The following is a 17992-nucleotide window of genomic DNA, read 5'->3' on the forward strand; positions in this document are numbered from 1 at the left end:
ACTAGCTCCAATGAAAATAAGGCCAACAACTAACTTTTGAACTTAAAGGTTTTCTGTCATTTCATCTAACTGTTAATTTCATTAGTCTCTTTCTTCATCTTCCTTAACTCTTTCCCAAACTGCTGGAATTAAGTTCCTTTCTTCCAAAGTTAAGGAGTTTATTTGCCTGAAAATAAGACTCGAAAGAATTTTCACACAATTTTCCTTCCATTTTCTCTTTTTTAGGGTAGTGATAAAGGGCACAGTTGGGAACTGCTAAAGTCACAGAGGTCATGTAGAAGATTCTTCCTTAGTTGTGCAAACATAGCCCGATTCATGTCCTTTCTTTTCTTCAGTGCAAAAGATGCTAAGTGACTTTCTTTAAAAGCGAGCTTGTCTTTTAAAAATCTTTGGGGGGAAAAAAAACTTTGGCAGAACAAGAATCTGTGTACTCCTGTGAGAGTAGATAAGACCACCCAGACTCTCTGCATTTTCCCTACTCTGCTCAAGCTCTCCCAGAACGTCTAACTGTGAATGAATATAAAGGAAGAAATATCTTCTTTCCAGAAACAGATTTGGGTTGGGTCTTGTCCCAAGGGTAAAGAGAGGTTCTTTGATCCTAACGGCTGATGATCCTAATACATCACTACTTTAGTACTGTCAAATTACTTTATGTGAATGGGAGGAGGCACAGAAGGAAAGGGAAGGAGAGAATCTCAAACAGACTCCCTACTGAGTGTACAGTCCAAAACAGGGCTCAATCTCAGGACCCTGAGGTCATGACTTGAGCTAAAATCAAGAGTCAGACCCTTGGGGAGCCTGGGTGGCTCAGTGGGTTAAAGCCTCTGCCTTTTGCTCCAGTCATGATCCCAGGGTCCTGGGATTGAGCCCCGTTGGGCTCTCTGCTCAGCAGGGAGCCTGCTTCCCCTGCCCCCACGCTCTGCCTGCCTCTCTGCCTACTTGTGATCTCTGTCAAATAAATGAATAAAATCTTAAAAAAAAAAAAAAAAAAAGAGAACGTTAACGGCTTAACTGAGCCACCCAGGCGCCCCTGAATATAAGTTACTTTAAAAAATAACTGAGGGATTCCTGGATAGTTAAGTCGGTTAAGCCTTTGTCTTCAGCTGTTCATGATCCTAGGGTCTGGATCGAGTCCTGCATGGGGCTCCCTGCTCAGTGGGGAGTCTGCTTCTCCCTCTGCCTGCTGCTTCCCCTGCTTATGCTCTCTCTCTCTCTCTGATGGATAAATTAAATCTTTAAAAAAAATAAAAAATAAAAAAGTAAGACTGATGAATCACAGACCTCTACCCCTAAAGTAAATAATACATTATATGTTAATAATAAATAAATAAATAGATAGATAGATAGATAAATATTTAAAATAAAAATAAAAAATAACAGATAAAAATCTCTTGGGGCGCCTGGGTGGCTCAGAGGCTTTAACCTCTGCTTTCAGCTCAGGTCATGATCCCAGGGTCCTGGGATCAAGCCCCGCATCAGGCTCTCTGCTCAGTGGGGAGCCTGCTTCCTCCTCTCTCTTTGCCGGCCTCTCTGCCTACTCTATCTCTGTCAAATAAATAAAATCTTTAATTAAAAAAAAAATGTCTCAGAAAAATTTTCTGATGGAGGTTAAAGTGTTAAACCTATTAATATTTACATATCATTTATAATTAATCTGTTACTATTTTAATTGCTTTCTGAAAATAGTCACTTAAATTACAAAGATACTATGGTTAAATGGCAGATGACTCCATCTCAAACCTGAGTGTGGGGAGAAAAATATCAAATACTCTATTCAACAAATACATGTTATCCCTCTATCTTTTCATCTGGACAGAAACTTCAAATTCTCTCAAGGTGTTTAGAGTTACTAAATGGTCAACTGCTAGATATAGAGAGATAAATATATAGATAGATATCAAGTCCTGAATTAATCAATGCCATTAAAAATAAACAATAAAAGTTACTCTATACTCTCATACCAAAAAATCCAATCCCAAACCAATAGACCACATAAATCAACCAAAAAAACCTGAATAATATCCTGGAGCAATAAAAAACATGAGTGGCCCTACAAGTTTGTTATAATAAAGCTCAACCCATACTGCACGAGAATGAGATGGTTGCTTGCCAGTCAGGAGGGCCCAAGGGTCAAACAAGATGAAGCCGCAGCAAAAGAAAGAGTGTCCGGTCAGTGGGTTTTGGCAACAGCCATTCTATTGGCCATTCAGAAAATAATGACCACATTTGCTGTGTTAAATGGGAGGACTGATGGGAGAGACAAATAAGAAATTAGACAATAGTAATGGAATGTGACACGTGCTCTGAAAAGTGTAAGCATGGTCTTCAGGAATCAGGAAAGTCTTCTTGAAAAAGAGGACCTCCAAACTCAGTCCTGAAGGGAAAGTGCACATTACCCAGGTGAAGTGAGCAGAGAAGGTGTTGTGCACGCATAGGCTCAAGCTGGAGTAGGCCACTGTGAGAGCCCTGAGGAGTCCCGTGAACTGAACACTAAGAAGGAACTGAAAGCGGATTGACAGAGTGACAAATAAGGCCATATAATGAATATTTTTACAGGCTGTGGTAAGGAGATGGGACCTTAGCTGAGACATTGCAATGTTGGTATGTGGAGGGAAAAGTCAATGTGGTAGTTGTGGGGTATAGATTCCATACTGATCTTCCTCGACCTTGGCCCTCTTTAGTGAACTCCTTTTTTGGTTGGAATTATTGGTTCTTCTCTACTATCCATGTGTACCCTTGTGCCTTGATCTGCCAAATTCTGCTTCTTGGTATCTCCTAATAGATAAGAGTTTCCATCCATCTAGGAAAATAATCAGCCTCTAGACAGTTCCTCTTACCAAGTAAACCAAGATAGTTTTTAACAACACTGCCTGTTCTTAAAAAAAAAAAGAAAGAAAGAAAGAAAGAAATTTTAAAAAATTAAGTTGTGACAGTATTCTGTTTATCTCATCACTGTTTATCTCAACAGTATTTCTGAGAAACAGTATTCTGTTTATCTCATCACTGTTTATCTCAACAGTATTCTGTTATCACATCACCATCAGACAAAAGCATTCTCTTGCCTCTTCCTTGTGTGTATTACCCTTGTCTGACTTCACCATTCATCTTAGCAGACTACAGAAAGACATGGGAGAGACCAAAAATACATCCCTGGACACAGTGGTGACAGACTTCATTCTCCTGGGCTTACCTCATCCCCCAAGTCTGAGGACCCTCCTCTTCCTGGTCTTCTTCATCATTTACGTCCTGACTCAGCTGGGGAACCTGCTCATTCTGCTCACCGTGTGGGCTGACCCAAAGCTCCATGCTCGTCCCATGTACATTCTTCTAGCCGTGCTCTCATTCCTGGACATGTGGCTCTCCTCAGTCATCGCCCCTCGGCTAATATTGGATTTTACTCCCGCCAGCAAGGCAATCCCCTTTGGGGGCTGTGTGGCTCAACTGTATTTCTTTCACTTCCTGGGCAGCACCCAGTGCTTCCTCTACACCTTGATGGCCTACGATAGGTACCTGGCAATATGCCAGCCCCTGCGCTACCCCGTGTTCATGAATGGGAGGTTATGCACCATCCTCGTGGCTGGAGCTTGGGTGGCTGGCTCCATCCATGGGTCTATCCAGGCTACGTTGACCTTCCGCCTGCCCTACTGTGGGCCCAACCAGGTGGATTACTTTATCTGTGACATCCCTGCGGTTTTGAGACTGGCCTGTGCTGACACAACCATCAATGAGCTCGTGACCTTTGTGGACATTGGAGTGGTGGCAGCCAGTTGCTTCATGTTAATTCTTCTCTCCTATGCCAACATAGTCCATGCCATCCTGAAGATTCGCACTGCCGATGGGCGGCGCCGAGCCTTCTCCACCTGTGGCTCCCACCTAACCGTGGTCACTGTCTACTATGTGCCCTGTATCTTCATCTATCTCAGGGCTGGCTCCAAGAGTCCCCTGGATGGAGCAGTGGCTGTGTTTTACACTGTTGTCACTCCGTTTCTGAACCCCCTCATCTATACCCTGAGGAACCAGGAAGTGAAGTCTTCTCTGAAGAGAATAACAGCAGGTCAAGGGGTCACCAGTGAAAATAAGTAACTACAGGCTCAGGGACTAGCTGCTTCATGGTTTCTAACATACGTCTCATTTTTAAGTACTCTATAACACGGGGCTTGAACTCACACGTGAACTCACAGAGATCAAGAGTCACATGCTCCAGTGACAGAGCCTACCAGGTGCCCCTCATATTTTTGTTTAGAAATATGGGCGCCTGGGTGGCTCAGTGGGTTAAGCCGCTGCCTTCGGCTCAGGTCATGATCTCAGGGTCCTGGGATCAAGTCCCACATCTGGCTCTCTGCTCAGCAGGGAGCCTGCTTCCTTCTCTCTCTCTCTGCCTTCCTCTCTGCCTACTTGTGATCTCTGTCTGTCAAATAAATAAATAAAATCTTAAAAAAAAGAAAGAAAGAAAGAAAGAAATGTATAGGATGTCTAGCTGGCTCAGTCAGTTAAGCATCTGCCTTAGTCTCAGGTCAAGATCCCAGGGTCCTGGGATGGAACCCAAGACCGTATAGGTTCCCTGCTCAGTGGAACCTGCTTCTCCCTCTCCCGCAGCCCCTGCCCCTCCCCTGCTTATTCTCTCTCTCTCAAATAAATAAATCTTCAGGTGGGGGGGGAAAGAGGGGGCACCTGGGTGGCTCAGTGGGTTAAAACCTCTGCCTTCGACTCAGGTCATGATCTCAGGGTCCTGGGATCGAGCCCCGCATCGGGCTCTCTGCCCAGCCAGGAGCCTGCTTCCCCCTCTCTCTCTGCCTGACTCTCTGCGTACTTGTGATCTCACTCTCTCTTTCTGTCAAATAAATAAATAAAATATTTTTTTAAAAAAAGAAAGAAAGAAACGAGTGTATAAAATGTTAGGGTCCGTGATCAAAGGAACAAGACTGATGCAAAGCCAAAGTCAAGCAAAGCTTTATTTTGCACCAAGCATCAGAAACCAAACCGACTGGCAGGGGCCCTCTCTTACTAAGAGGTGACAACGGCGACCCCGACAAGGCCACTGCCAACAAGGCGGGACAAGGCCACTTGCCCACGAGGCCACTTGTGGTGGTGCCCGGCTTCGGGCAGCAAGGCTGCTGCGTTGGCGCTGCTCCTAAAGACTATTACTCTGACTACCCCAACGGCTACTCTAACACCTATCCCAACAGCTACTATAACTCCTCCTACTACTCCCCCTTCCCCAGACTCACAGACTAACCTTTATAGAGGTGGTTGAGCCCGGCCCACACACAGGTGGCCAATGAGATTTCAACACACCACAGTAAATATATATGCACCCCACTGATTGGATGTCTCTATCCGGCCTGGCCTGCCCCTATATCTGGGGTTTGCAAGTATATTCCTCTGGCTAACCAGGATCTCATACATGCCCTCACATTCCCCCCTTTTCCTTGGAAATTAGTCAAATCCTTGACTTTTCAGCCATTTCTATGTTCTCCTGTTGTAAGGGGTTATATTGAGCATGTAAGACTAACATTTTTATCACTCTAATTTTCTTTGGTACAAATGATATTAAGGCGTTTATAATACAGGGGCCAAAAAGTAGCAGCAGTACACAGTCAGCTGTGAGTTCGCCATTCAACACTTTGTATAACCTTTTCCATTTTTCCTAATTCCGTTCATCTAATTTCCCACCTATACTTTACATAAACAGGTAACAATAGGAGCAACAATAAACTCACAGTTTTTTTTAGTCTTAGCTTTAGTCCACAGTCAGCACGGTCCGTCAGCTTCATCTTCCATCTCTGGGGGACATCCTCGTCCTAGGTTCATTTGACATGACCCACATGAATCTAGGCCCTAATGCCTTCTACTTTTACTGCCGTGGGGGTGGTCAGGATAACAGTAAATGGTCCCTTCAGCGAGGCTCCAAGTTTCCCATTTGTTAGTGATGTATCCAAACAAAGTCCCAGGGTTGGTAAGGATGTGGTTCCACCTCCTTCTTTGTCCCAGTGTGGGCAGTCCAGATTCCTGCGTGGGCTTTTTTTAAGACAGACTGTAATGCCTGCAGTGACTGGAGTACAGACTGATCAGTCATTTCTGCTAGGGCAACCTCTTATAGCCGAGGACAGAGGGGGGTGTGTCTCCCAAACATTATTTCAAACGGGGTCACTTTGTTTAAATCATGCCCTGAGGAGGGTGAAAGGAAGGAGATCCACCCATCCACCGCCAGTCTCCAGAATTAACTTTGTCAAGGTCTCCTTAAGAGTCCGGTTCACGGGGCGCCTGGGTGGCTCAGTGGGTTGGGCCGCTGCCTTCGGCTCGGGTCATGATCTCAGGGTCCTGGGATCGAGTCCCACATCGGGCTCTCTGCTCAGTGGGGAGCCTGCTTCCCTCTCGCTCTCTGCCTGCCTCTCTACCTACTTGTGATCTCTCTCTGTCAAATAAATAAATAAAATCTTAAAAAAAAAAAAAAAGTCCGGTTCACTCTCTCTACTTGCCCGGAACTCTGGGGCCGGTAGGCACAATGTAATTTCCAATTAGTGCCCACAGACTTGGCCAGTGCCTGTGAGACTGAACTCATAAATGCAGGGCCATTGTCTGACCCGATCGCGAGAGGCAGTCGAAACCTAGGAATTATTTCTTCTAGTAGCTTTTTGGCTACCACTCCTGCCATCTCATGTTTGGCAGAAAAAGCCTCTACCCAGCCTGGAAAGGTATCTACACAAACTAACATATAGTTGTGCCCATATTTTCTGGGTTTCATTTCTGTAAAATCTATTTCCCAATAAATTCCTGGTTCCTTACCTTTTTCTCTTTTCCTTCTTCCCATTTTAGCTCTTCCCACATTAACTGCCTGGCATTGAGCACATCTATTAACTACATCCTGAACCATACGCCCTCATTTAGAAACCTGGAACTGCTTGCCTATAAGCTCCTTGAGTTTGCGTGTCCCCAAATGAGTACCTTGATGTATCTGGTCTACTAACTTTTTACCTAGTCTTCGAGGAAGAAATTATTTTTCCTGCTTTAGTCTTAGCCCAGTCACCTTCATAGTCCAATTTAACCCATTTCTTTAAATATTTTAAATCTTCTTCTGAATAGTTTGGTTTTTCTGGTAAGGCTGAAGCCAGGAGTGTAACTAGTTCTTGCACTGTTTCTCGGGCTGCTTGCTCTGTGGCTTGATCTGATAATTGGTTTCCTTTTGAAATCAGATCAGTCCCCTTTTGGTGTCCTGGGCAATGCACAACGGCCACTTTTTTGGGTCCCAAATAGCCTGGAGGAGAGCCAATATTTCTTCTCTGTTTTTAATTCCTTTTCCTTCTGCTGTTAATAGGCCTCTTTCTTTATAAATAACCCCATGTATATGGAGAGTAGCAAAGGCATAACTGCTGTCCATATAGATGTTGGCGGTTTTACCTTTGGCCATCTGCAATGCCTTAGTGAGTGCAATCAGTTCCGCTTTTTGTGCTGAAGTTCCATGTGGCAGAGCTGCTGTCCAGAGTTCCTGCTCAGGAGAAACCACCGCAGCCCCACATATCTCTTTCCATTATCATGTAGCTACTCCCATCTGTGAACAGAGTCATCTCTGCATCCAAGAGTGGAATGTCTCTGAGATCTGGTCTTATTCCTGCGACTTGGGTTAAGACCTCCCCACAGTCATGTGGGTGGTCAGCCAGCTCCTCTGGCAGCAGTGTGGCTGGCTTTAGCACCACTGGGGGCTGGAAGATCACTCTTGGTTCATTGAGGAGGAGATCCTGATACCCCGTCACTCGGGCGTTCGTCATCCATCGGTCTGGTGGAGTCTGGAGAAGGCCCTCGACAGCGTGTGTGGTGGTTATGATGAGATTTTGACCTAAAGTCAATTTACCTGCATCCTTGACCAAGAGGGCCATGGCAGGGGCCACGGGGAGGCAAGGAAGAATCCAGCTGCTACTGGATCTAGTTTCTTGCTAAGATAGGCTACTGGCCTTTACCAAGGCCCCAGAATCTGAGTTAAAACTCCTTTGGCCACCCCTGCTTTTTCATCCACATCCACATCCACATCCCTTGGCAACATCCTGGAAGATGGGCTTGGCAACATCCTGGATGGCCAGTGCTGGGGCACTCAGTAAGGCTGTTTGTAATTCCCAAAATGCTCCTTCTGCCTCAGCTGTCCACTAATCTGTCCAAGCTGTCCATCATAGTCACCGTCAGGTGGATATCTTCAACCAGTTTATTAACTTCCTGCAAGTCCTGAACAGGTCGGTACTCCCCAGTCTCGGCCTTTTTGACAGGCAGCAAAGGTGTGTTCCATGGAGATTTGAAAGGAACTAGGATCCCATCTCCTCGGAGGCAGTTAATGTGTTTTCTGACCCCTTCCTTTGCTTCCTGGGGAAGGGGGTACTACCGAATGTGAACAGCTGTAGCCATCTCCTTTAATTGTACCACCACTGGAGGTTGTTCCCTGGCCAAGCCAGGGGGCTTCCCTTCTGCCAGTCCTGGGGAAATTCGTCCTGTAGGATTTGGAGAAGGCTCCCCCCATTTGTCTCCTCTGGTTTCGAGACTGGCTCATAAAGGAGGTATTCATCTACTGCTGCCATAAGCACTTGTACAGTGGGTTGTCTCAAGGTTACAGTCATGTCTCCTTCTGAGAACTAAATGTCAGCTCTTAACTTGTAGAGGAGATCTCTTCCCATCAAGTTATATGGGGCATTAGGGAGGACCAAAAATCGATGTTTAACTACTCCCAAGGCCAAATTTAAAGTCCTTTCTGTTGTCCATTTATGTCTCTCTGTGCCATTTGCTCCTTGTACCCAGAATTCCTCTCCAGATAGTTTTCCCATAGGTTTAAGTAATGATGAAATTTGGGCTCCTGTGTCCACCAAAAAATCAACTGATTTCCCCTCCTCTTCAAATTTTACCCAAGGTTCGGGGAGGGGCTCTGAACCATGGTCCCTTCAGTCTCTGGTGGTGAGCATTGCTGTCTTCCTTTTAGGGCACTCCCTGGCCCAATGTCCTTTTTCCTTACAGTAAGTGCACTGACTGAATCTAAGTCTTCCTGTCTGCCTTCTCTGTGCTTAGGCTTTTCCTTCCATTTATTATCCCCTACCTATCTCCTCCCCACATCATGCAATGCCAAAATATTAACCAGTTTTTTTGTCTGTTTTTCATCCTCTTGTGCATCCCTGTTGTTAAACACCTTTTCTGCTATTCCCACTAACTCAGTTAGATTCTTCCCTTCAAATCCTTTGATTTTCTGAAGTTTCCTATATCTGGGGCTGACTAACTGGCAAAGCAAGATTGTCTAAATGAGCTATCGTGCAACTTCTCTGAAGTTTACCTCAAGTTGTCTAGCCTAAGTAAACAAACATTTAAAGACAATCAAATCTAGAATTTAACATCCATAAAGGTATGTTATTAAAACATAATTTTTCTCTCTAAAATAACTCTCATTTTCAGAGATAGCCAAATCAGGACTAATTTATTTGAAAAACAAGTCCAGTTTTAACAAGCTTGGCCTAATTATTTACATAAGCTCAGCAAGAACAGTGAGGGATCATATAAATCTTTTAGAATCTGCTCTGCTGGAACTTCTCATAAGGAATCTCTAGGTTGAACTTATGACAGCCTCTCCAGGCCGGAAGCCAAGCTACATACTTGCCATCAGACATGCCTGCAATACCTGTCGATTTGGGCAAATTCCTCTTCCTGAGGCCCCCAAAGAATCCTGAGGTTCCTGCACCTGCCAGGAAGTAACATCCTTTACTCACCTGGTGAGTAACATCATTTTTTTTTTTAAAGATTTTATTTATTTATTTGACAGAGAGAAATCACAAGTAGATGGAGAGGCAGGCAGAGAGAGAGAGAGGGAAGCAGGCTCCCTGCTGAGCAGAGAGCCCGATGCGGGACTCGATCCCAGGACCCTGAGATCATGACCTGAGCTGAAGGCAGCGGCTTAACCCACTGAGCCACCCAGGCGCCCTCATTTTTTTTTTTTTTAATCATGGAAAAACTGTATTTAGATTTAGCCAGCTGGACTCAGTTTAGATGATCCCAATTTTGTTGGCAACATCCAAAGCATCATAGTCAGGGGCCAGCCGAATGTATGCCTTCTTCTCTCCATCAGGCCTGATTAAGGTGTTGACCTTGGCTACATCAATGTCATAGAGCTTCTTCACAGCCTGTTTGATCTGGTGCTTGTTGGCCTTGACATCCACAATGAACACAAGTGTGTTGTTGTCTTCTATTTTCTTCATGGCTTACTCAGTAGTCAGGGGGAACCTGATGATGGCATAGTGGTCAAGCTTGTTTCTCCTGGGGGCGCTCTTTCGAGGGTATTTGGGTTGCCTTTGGAGACGCAGAGTCTTGGGACGTCGGAACGTAGGTGATGTGCGGATCTTCTTTTTTTTGTGACTGTGGACGCCTTTCAGCACCGCTTTCTTGGCTTTCAAAGCCTTTGCTTTGGCTTCAGCTTTGGGAGGGGCAGGTGAGTAAAGGATGTTGGGATGCTGGGAACTCTAAGCAAGGTATCAGGCCAACAGTTCCAAAGGGCTTTATGGTTCCAGGTTTTATAAAGTCAACCTTAGTTCCTTTAAGCTGTATAGTCATATCTGAGTCTTTTCTAATATGACATTCCAGTCAAAGCCATGATAAAATAACCAGTGTTTCCAATGGTGTCCTGTTACAAGGAGAACAGATTCTTATTGAACTTATGCAAATGACTTATTGCCATGGAAGAAAGAATACTTGCTGAGACCTTTTGGTTTCAGAGGGTTCAGATAGAGAGAAAGAGTTGAATACCTTGATTTGTTTACAAATGACTACATTTTTATCTCTGTAAATTACAGATAACTTAAGAAAAAATTTTCCTAGTTTGGAAGAGTAAACATTAAAGAAACATTAATGTTTAAAATAAGACAAAACATCAAGAGATACAACATTACAATCTTTCAGTTCACCTAGTCCCATGTTAATAATTCTGGTTTATTCCAAATGCAGCTTTTACTTCTGTAAATTCTTACCCATTTCAGTTCCAGTATTTTAACATATCAAAGACCTGTATTTGTCCTGAAAGTCTCCCATATGAATTTTCTTTGAGTCGGAATTTATCTTACAAGAGAATTAAAACAATTACAAATGACAAAAACTCAAAATAGATATGGTAAAGAGCTGGTGAGATGAGAATTTACAATGGAACTGGCAAGAAAATCAGGTTACTTCTGTGACACGTAACATTTCCATAATCACAATATCAAGTGATGATCTAACAACATATTAAAACTTTAGGAAATGCATAGCATTTTCCCAAATGTAACCCAAGGTTTATCATTGGTTTAAATCTTGTCAACAATTGAAAACAACAATTAGAAAGTTTTAAAACACATGCCTAAATATAATTAGGGATGTTAAGCACCTGATAAAACAAAACATAGAAACTGAATTTTCTGGGCAGGCAAAGAGAAAACCATAACAGATCAATTAACTTAAGAAAACTTGGTCCTTTTAAACAGAGAGAAAACCAGCTTTTCTATACCAGTGTCTTTTTTTTTTTTTTTAAGTATGCAGATAATGACTTTACTAGGTTTCCCTCCCATCATGAATGATGTCGCAGACAAAAGGAAGTCTTTCTCCCTCTGCCCCTATCCCAGCTCATGTTCTCTGTCTCTCTCCCTGTCTCTATCTCAAATAAATATAATCTTTAAAAAAAAATAAGAAAAATCTTTAAAATTTTTAAAAAGATGGACAATAACAAGTGTTGCTGAAGATGTGGAGAAATTGGAACCCTCATACATTGTCAGTGGGAATATGAAATGGTGCAGCGCCACTGAGAAGTCTGGCAGTTCCTCCAAATGTTCCACATAGAGCATATGACCCAGGAATTTCACTCCTACATACATTCCAAAAATAAAAAAATAATAAAACCATATGTGCACACAAAAACGTGTACACGATTGGTCACAGCAGCATTATTTAAACTGCCAAATAGTATAAAAACCAAAACATCCAACTGATAAATGGATAAACAAAATATAGTATACCCATAAAAAATGGAATAGCAGTCAGCCACAAAACGGAAGGAAATTCTTTTTTTTTTCTCTCTTTTTAAAGCATGTCTTTTTTTTTTTTAAAAAGATTTTTATTTATTCCACAGAGAGAGAGAGATCACAAGTAGGCAGAGAAGCAGGCAGAGAGAGGAGGAAGCAGGCAGAGAGAGGGGGAAGCAGGCTCCCCGCTGAGCAGAGAGCCAGACGTGGGGCTCGATCCCAGGACCCTGAGATCATGACCCGAGCTGAAGGCAGAGGCTTAAACCACTGAGCCACCCAGGTGCCCCAAGGAAGGAAATTCTGATCTGTACTACAACATGGGTGAAGTTTGAAAACATTATATTAACTAAAAGAAGCCAGACACAAAAGGTCACATATTACATGATCCATTTATATGAAGTGTTCATAATAGGCAAATCCATAGAGACAGAAAGCAGATTATGGTTACCAGAGGTTGGGATGTATTTTTTTTAAGATTTTTTGGACAAGATTTTATTTACTTATTTGACAGAGAAAGAGATCACAAGTAGGCAGAGAGGCAGGCAGAGGGGGGCGGTGGGGAAGCAGGCTCCCCGCGAGCAGAGAGCCTCATGGGGGGGCTCGATCCCAGGACCCTGAGACCATGACCTGAGCCAAAGTCAGAGACCTAACCCACTGAGCCACCCAGGGGTCCCTTTTTTAAAGATTTTATTTTTAGGTAATCTCTACACTCAACATGGGGTTCAAATTTACATTCCGGATATCAAGAATGGCATGCTGCACTGAATGAGCCAGCCAGATGCCCCAGGGTGAAATGTATTTGAATTAACCTCAATAAAGCTATTATTTTGAAATTTTATTTAAATCAATGTTGAGGGGCGCCTTCGGCTCAGGTAATGAGTCAAGCTCTCTGCTCAGCAGGGAACTGGCTTCCCACTCTCTCTCTGCCTGCCTCTCTGCCTGCTTGTGATCTATCTCTCTGTCAAATAAATAAATAAAATCTTTAAAATAAATAAATAGGGCACTTGGGTGGCTTAGTGGCTTAAAGCCTCTGCCTTCGGCTCAGGTCATGATCCCAGGGTCCTGGAATTGAGCCCCGCATCTGGCTCTCTGCTCAGCGGGGAGCCTGCTTCCTCCTCTCTCTCTGCCTGCCTCTCTGCCTACTTGTGATCTCTGTCAAATAAATAAATAAAATCTTTTAAAAATTAAAATTAAAATTAAATTAAATAAATAAATGTTCATAGAGAATTTCACTACACTCAAGATCAACGTATTAGGGGGGACAAATAAAGCTATACATTGATCCCTGGCATGAACACAGTTTTGTTTTTGAAATCTCTCTGACTAGGATTTTGAATCTTCACTGCTCATTTTGTCATGCAGATTCAGAATCATCTTCCTTCATGGATGGACTATGGAATCAAGACTTTTGAAGCTACTGCTGAGTCCAAGTTGACTCCAGGCTTTCCTTGATGTCATAAAGTACGCATTAAAATTCCTTGTGTGCACTGAATTCAGTCTCTTGAACAACAGCCGACCTTTGTGCAGCAATAGACAGATAGCCGAAGTGTCGGGGCTGCTGCCTCCTCACCTTACTTGACTTCATCTGAACAGCATGTTTGTGCATCTTTCCCATGTCTGGTAAATACTGGTAGAAGAGGGGGAACAAGTTGTTGGTGTCAGTGATGAGAAAATTGAAATAAACTTCATACAGCTGGGATAAAGATTAAAATAAACAAGCTGGAAGCAAAAGAAAAAGTTAAAGGCAATTTGTATTTCTTATCAACACTCTGGAAGAATTATTTTCTACTTACTGCATGTGAGTGGAATATAACACCTAGCTAGTAGATATAATACTGTCATCTTATGGCACCATAAAACAATGATATTTTACTTACATACTTATTCTCACATATATTCCCAAACAGTTAATAGTGTTTTTCCCTACCAAACCCATAGAAATTTAGGATCAAAAGAAAGCTTTATTTTTTTTTTTAAGATTCATTTATTTATTTGAGAGAGAGAGAGATAAGGCATGAGCAGGGGAGGTGGAGGGGAAGAGGGAGAGGGGAAGCCGACTTCCCGCTCAATGGGAAACCCAATCAATCCCGGGACCCTGAGATCCTGACCTGAACCAAAAGCAAGAGTCAGGGGGTTAACTAACTGAGACACCCAGGCTCCCCTAAAAGAAGGCTTTAAAAGCATCTAATCCTTTTCAATTATCTCCTCTTACAATTGGCATCATGTAAAACTTGGCTAGCAGCAAAATTCCTTATGAGGCTCTGTCCCTCTATTAGAAATTGGGTTTCTTTCCAAACATTGATCAAAATATGATTAACCATTACCAAATAAAGTCATGCTACTGTCCATCTAAATCTCTGCTGAATTGAGTGGTGAGGAGAGGCAGAAGGAGAAGAAAGCAAGAAGAGAAGCATTTTATTGCAAATACACCCCTGCAATTTGGAGCATCTGTCTGGGTGGCTCCCAATTTGGAGCTTGTATTTGAATCTCTGTGTGTTTTCTCTACCTACAGATATGCAAAGCATCTGTCTCCCTGCTGGCACTGACCAGGGCCTCACAATGAGACTCAGGCCCTTTTGGCTTGCTGCCTCTACAGGCAAAGAGGTTCCTCCCACCACTACCTCAAGAAGAGTAAACAGCTGCTGAGCACTGAGATCTGAGCATACCTATGGGAGGGGGCTCACAGAAACAGAGGCAAGAGATAAGAAGGGTTCTGGGCAGAATATCAGTGTAGTCCACCGTGGTCCATCCCTCTTCCAACGGACTCTTTAAACAGATGCCAGAGTGGTCATCATCCTACAATTTCGACTTGACCATGACGTTCTCCTATTTGAAGCCATCAATGGCTTCCCAGCCCCTACAAAGGAAGGCCAGACAATTCCATCATGTAGGATCCCAACCATCTCTCACTTGAACTCTATTTACAGCCTGTGCTGCAGGTGTGCATCACTTTTCTTTCCCCACTCATGCCCGGCTGCTTCTGGTCTCCACCCTTTGCTCAAACTTCTTCCTTGGCTGAAACGTCCCTCTAATGCGTACTCCTCTTTCAAGGAGCAGCGTCAAGTGTTACCTGCCCAGTGAAACTCTCCTGGCCCCACTTGAACCATCCAGTAAACTTAAATACAACCTTTTGTGTGGTCTCACATTAACCTACAGTTGATATATCCTTCCCACCATAATATAAACTTCTTGAGGATGTAGTATGCCTAGTCAGTTTTTTGCCCCAAATAAATATCTATGTATTTATTGTCACTGATCTTGAAAACCAAGATTTTACGGAAAAGGAAGAGGAGCAGAAATTCTAATGCACCTAATTTAAGAAGTGAAGTTAAGATAATGAATGCTGGGTAATCATTAAGGGATTTTGGCTTGAAAGGAACTCGTCAGATACATTATACATAATATAAAATTCTATGTTTTATGAGGTAAAGCTGTGTTCTCCCAAAGGAGATACTAGTCATGCCAGAATGGAAAAGGAGAATAAACTTTGGATGAAAGAGATGCAAAGTCCTAACACCACCATCTGGGCTGTACTCAGAATGGGGAGAAAGGAAGTTTCTAGGAACAGTGTGGGACTGAGAGTGGAGACACTTCAAACTCAGTCGTGTTGGACGAGGGTTACACTTACATGCGTTCACCAAAAGAACTGGGGAGCTGTGGCAATGGCAGCCCAGGCTGTGGTGCCCGGCCATAAAGTTGAGAGGAGAAAGACTTCTTCTTCTACACCTGCTTGCTAATAGGTGGTGTCCAAGTGGAGGGAACCTCCCCATGACACTGGAGCAGAGATGGCAAAAATCCTTCTCCACCCCAGCAGCACCATGTGGCTAAAGAACACAAGACTTTTTTTTTTTTTTTTAAGATTTTATTTACTTATTTGAAAGAGAGAAAGAGCAAGTGAATACAAGCTGGGGAGAGAGGCAGAGGGATAGGGAGAAGTAGACTCCCCACTGATCAGGGAACCCAATGTGGGCTGCATCCCAGGATCCTAACACTTCAAAGAAAAGAATCACAGAAATTAGAGGTCACCCAATCAGATCATGTTGTTCTTCACAGTTCACTTTCTAAATGTAGAAGTGATTCCTGCTTGCTGTCAAAACAAAAAAATAAGGGGCACCTGGGTGGCTCAGTTGTTAAGCATCAGCCTTCGGCTCCGGTCATGATCCCAGGGTCCCTACATCTGGCTCCCTGCTCAGTGGGAAGCCTGCTTCTCCTTCTCCAGCTCCCCCTGCTTGTGTTCCCTCTCTTGCTGTGTCTTTCTCTGTTAAATTAATGAATAAAATCTTTTTAAAAAAGGGGGGGGGGAGGAAGAAAGGAAATATAACGCCTATCTTTAAAAATAATAATAATGAGGATCTTGGGGACTGTAGTTCTCACAGGGGAAATGACTCAGTGTAGAACTCCCAAGAGGTAAGTAGTTCTCTACAAATCTCTTGATAGTGTTTTAAAAAAAACTCAATCGAAGAAGATCTAGCCAATTGTGTAACTGATGCAAAATTCAAAGCACTTAAGAAGTATCAATCTAGAAAGAGCCTCCAAGGGCAGAGGATCTCATAGACTATTAGCATAGTCAATGTTTCTTTCCCCCTGGAAGATTTTAATTCCATTCCAAAGCAGAGACCTGGTTACCTATAACCACAAGCCCGGGGGATGCTCTGAAGAACACTTTCCTCATGTGCTCCGACATCGCGCCTGAGAAAAGCCAGCTTCTCCACCATTTGGCTGCTGTGTTCACGTGAGTCCAGCAAGGGAAGCAGTCCTAATAGGAGTCAATTCACAATAGGAGCAAAGACCAAATTTCCACAAATTAAAAGTTTCAGTAACTTTGTCAAAAACTGTATGTAGTCTGTCTTTCCCCTCCTTCTTCCTTATTCACAAAGTTAATGTATTTAGCATATGAATTATGAATTAAATCAGACTTTCTCCAGATTTGGGAACTTTCTTCTCTGAATTGAGAAAAAGAGTTTTAAACATTTATCTTGTCTTTTTGTTTTGTATTTTGAGGGAGATAATAAGGCAATATAAATACTAGGTTCCTGGGTGGCTCAGTCCTTAAGCATCTGCCTTCAGCTCAGGTCATGACCCCGGGGTCCTGGGATGGAGCCCTGAATCCTGCTCCCTGCTCAGCGGGAAGCCTGCTTCTCCCTCTCCCACTCCCCCTGCTTGTGTTCCCTCTCTCACTGTGTCTCTCTCTGTCAAATAAATAAGAAAAATGTTTTTAAAAATACAATATAAATGCTGTAACAACATAGGAACAGGAGGTTTTAACCTTTCTTTTCCCAGTGGTAAGAGGAGTCAATTTACTTCAAGGCTGGAAGGCCTTCCATTTCAGACCTTTTCTTTTCCTTTCTCTTCCTTTCTTTTCTTTTCTTTTTAAGATTTATTTATTTATTCTACAGAAAGAGCATGTGGGGGAGGAGGGAGGGACAGATGAAGAGAGAAAATCCTGAAGCAGACTTCCCGCTTAGCAGGAAGCCCAACCCAGGTCTCCATCCCAGGACCCTGGGAATGTGACCTGAGCAGAAATCAAGAGTTGATGATCAACTGACTGAGCCACCTCGGTGCCCACATTTCATACCTTTTCTTTTTCTTTTTTTTTTAAGATTCTATCCATTTATCTGACAAAGCGAGATCACAAGTAGGTAGAGAGGCAGGCAGAGAGAGAGAGGAGGAAACAGGCCACCTGCTGAGCAGAGAGCCCGATGCGGGACTCGATCCCAGGACCCTGAGATCATGACCTGAGCCGAAGGCAGTGACCCAACCCACTGAGCCACCCAGGCGCCTTTTTCTTAAACAAGCTTTTTTTTTTCCCCCTCATTTATAGTACATGGACATTGATGGGATAATTAGAATAAAATATGGGTTCTGTCTCCTCACTGCACACAAACTCTGTTCATTCTCCATGCTCTGTCTCTGCCCAGGCTGCCTCATGGTCTGAGTCTGGTCCTAAAGGCAAACAAGGGTGAACAACTCAATGCTGGGTCATTCCT

At 43.4% G+C, this 17992-nt stretch overlaps 1 protein-coding gene and 1 pseudogene across 1 annotated transcript; one reads left to right on the plus strand and one right to left on the minus strand.

The window, feature by feature from the left end:
- The first annotated feature begins 3126 nt into the window (after positions 1-3126).
- On the plus strand, positions 3127-4131 carry LOC131835239 (olfactory receptor 10G2). Its single transcript, XM_059179599.1, has one exon. It carries the CDS (start codon positions 3127-3129, stop codon positions 4081-4083), a length of 957 nt encoding a protein of 318 aa, XP_059035582.1. The 3' UTR covers positions 4084-4131.
- Positions 4132-9962: 5831 nt separating this feature from the next.
- LOC131837112 (large ribosomal subunit protein uL23-like) lies at positions 9963-16689 on the minus strand (annotated as a pseudogene).
- Positions 16690-17992: the final 1303 nt, after the last annotated feature.

The sequence above is a fragment of the Mustela lutreola genome, chromosome 7 (assembly GCF_030435805.1).
Source record: "Mustela lutreola isolate mMusLut2 chromosome 7, mMusLut2.pri, whole genome shotgun sequence".
In the NCBI taxonomy this organism is placed as follows: domain Eukaryota; kingdom Metazoa; phylum Chordata; class Mammalia; order Carnivora; family Mustelidae; genus Mustela; species Mustela lutreola.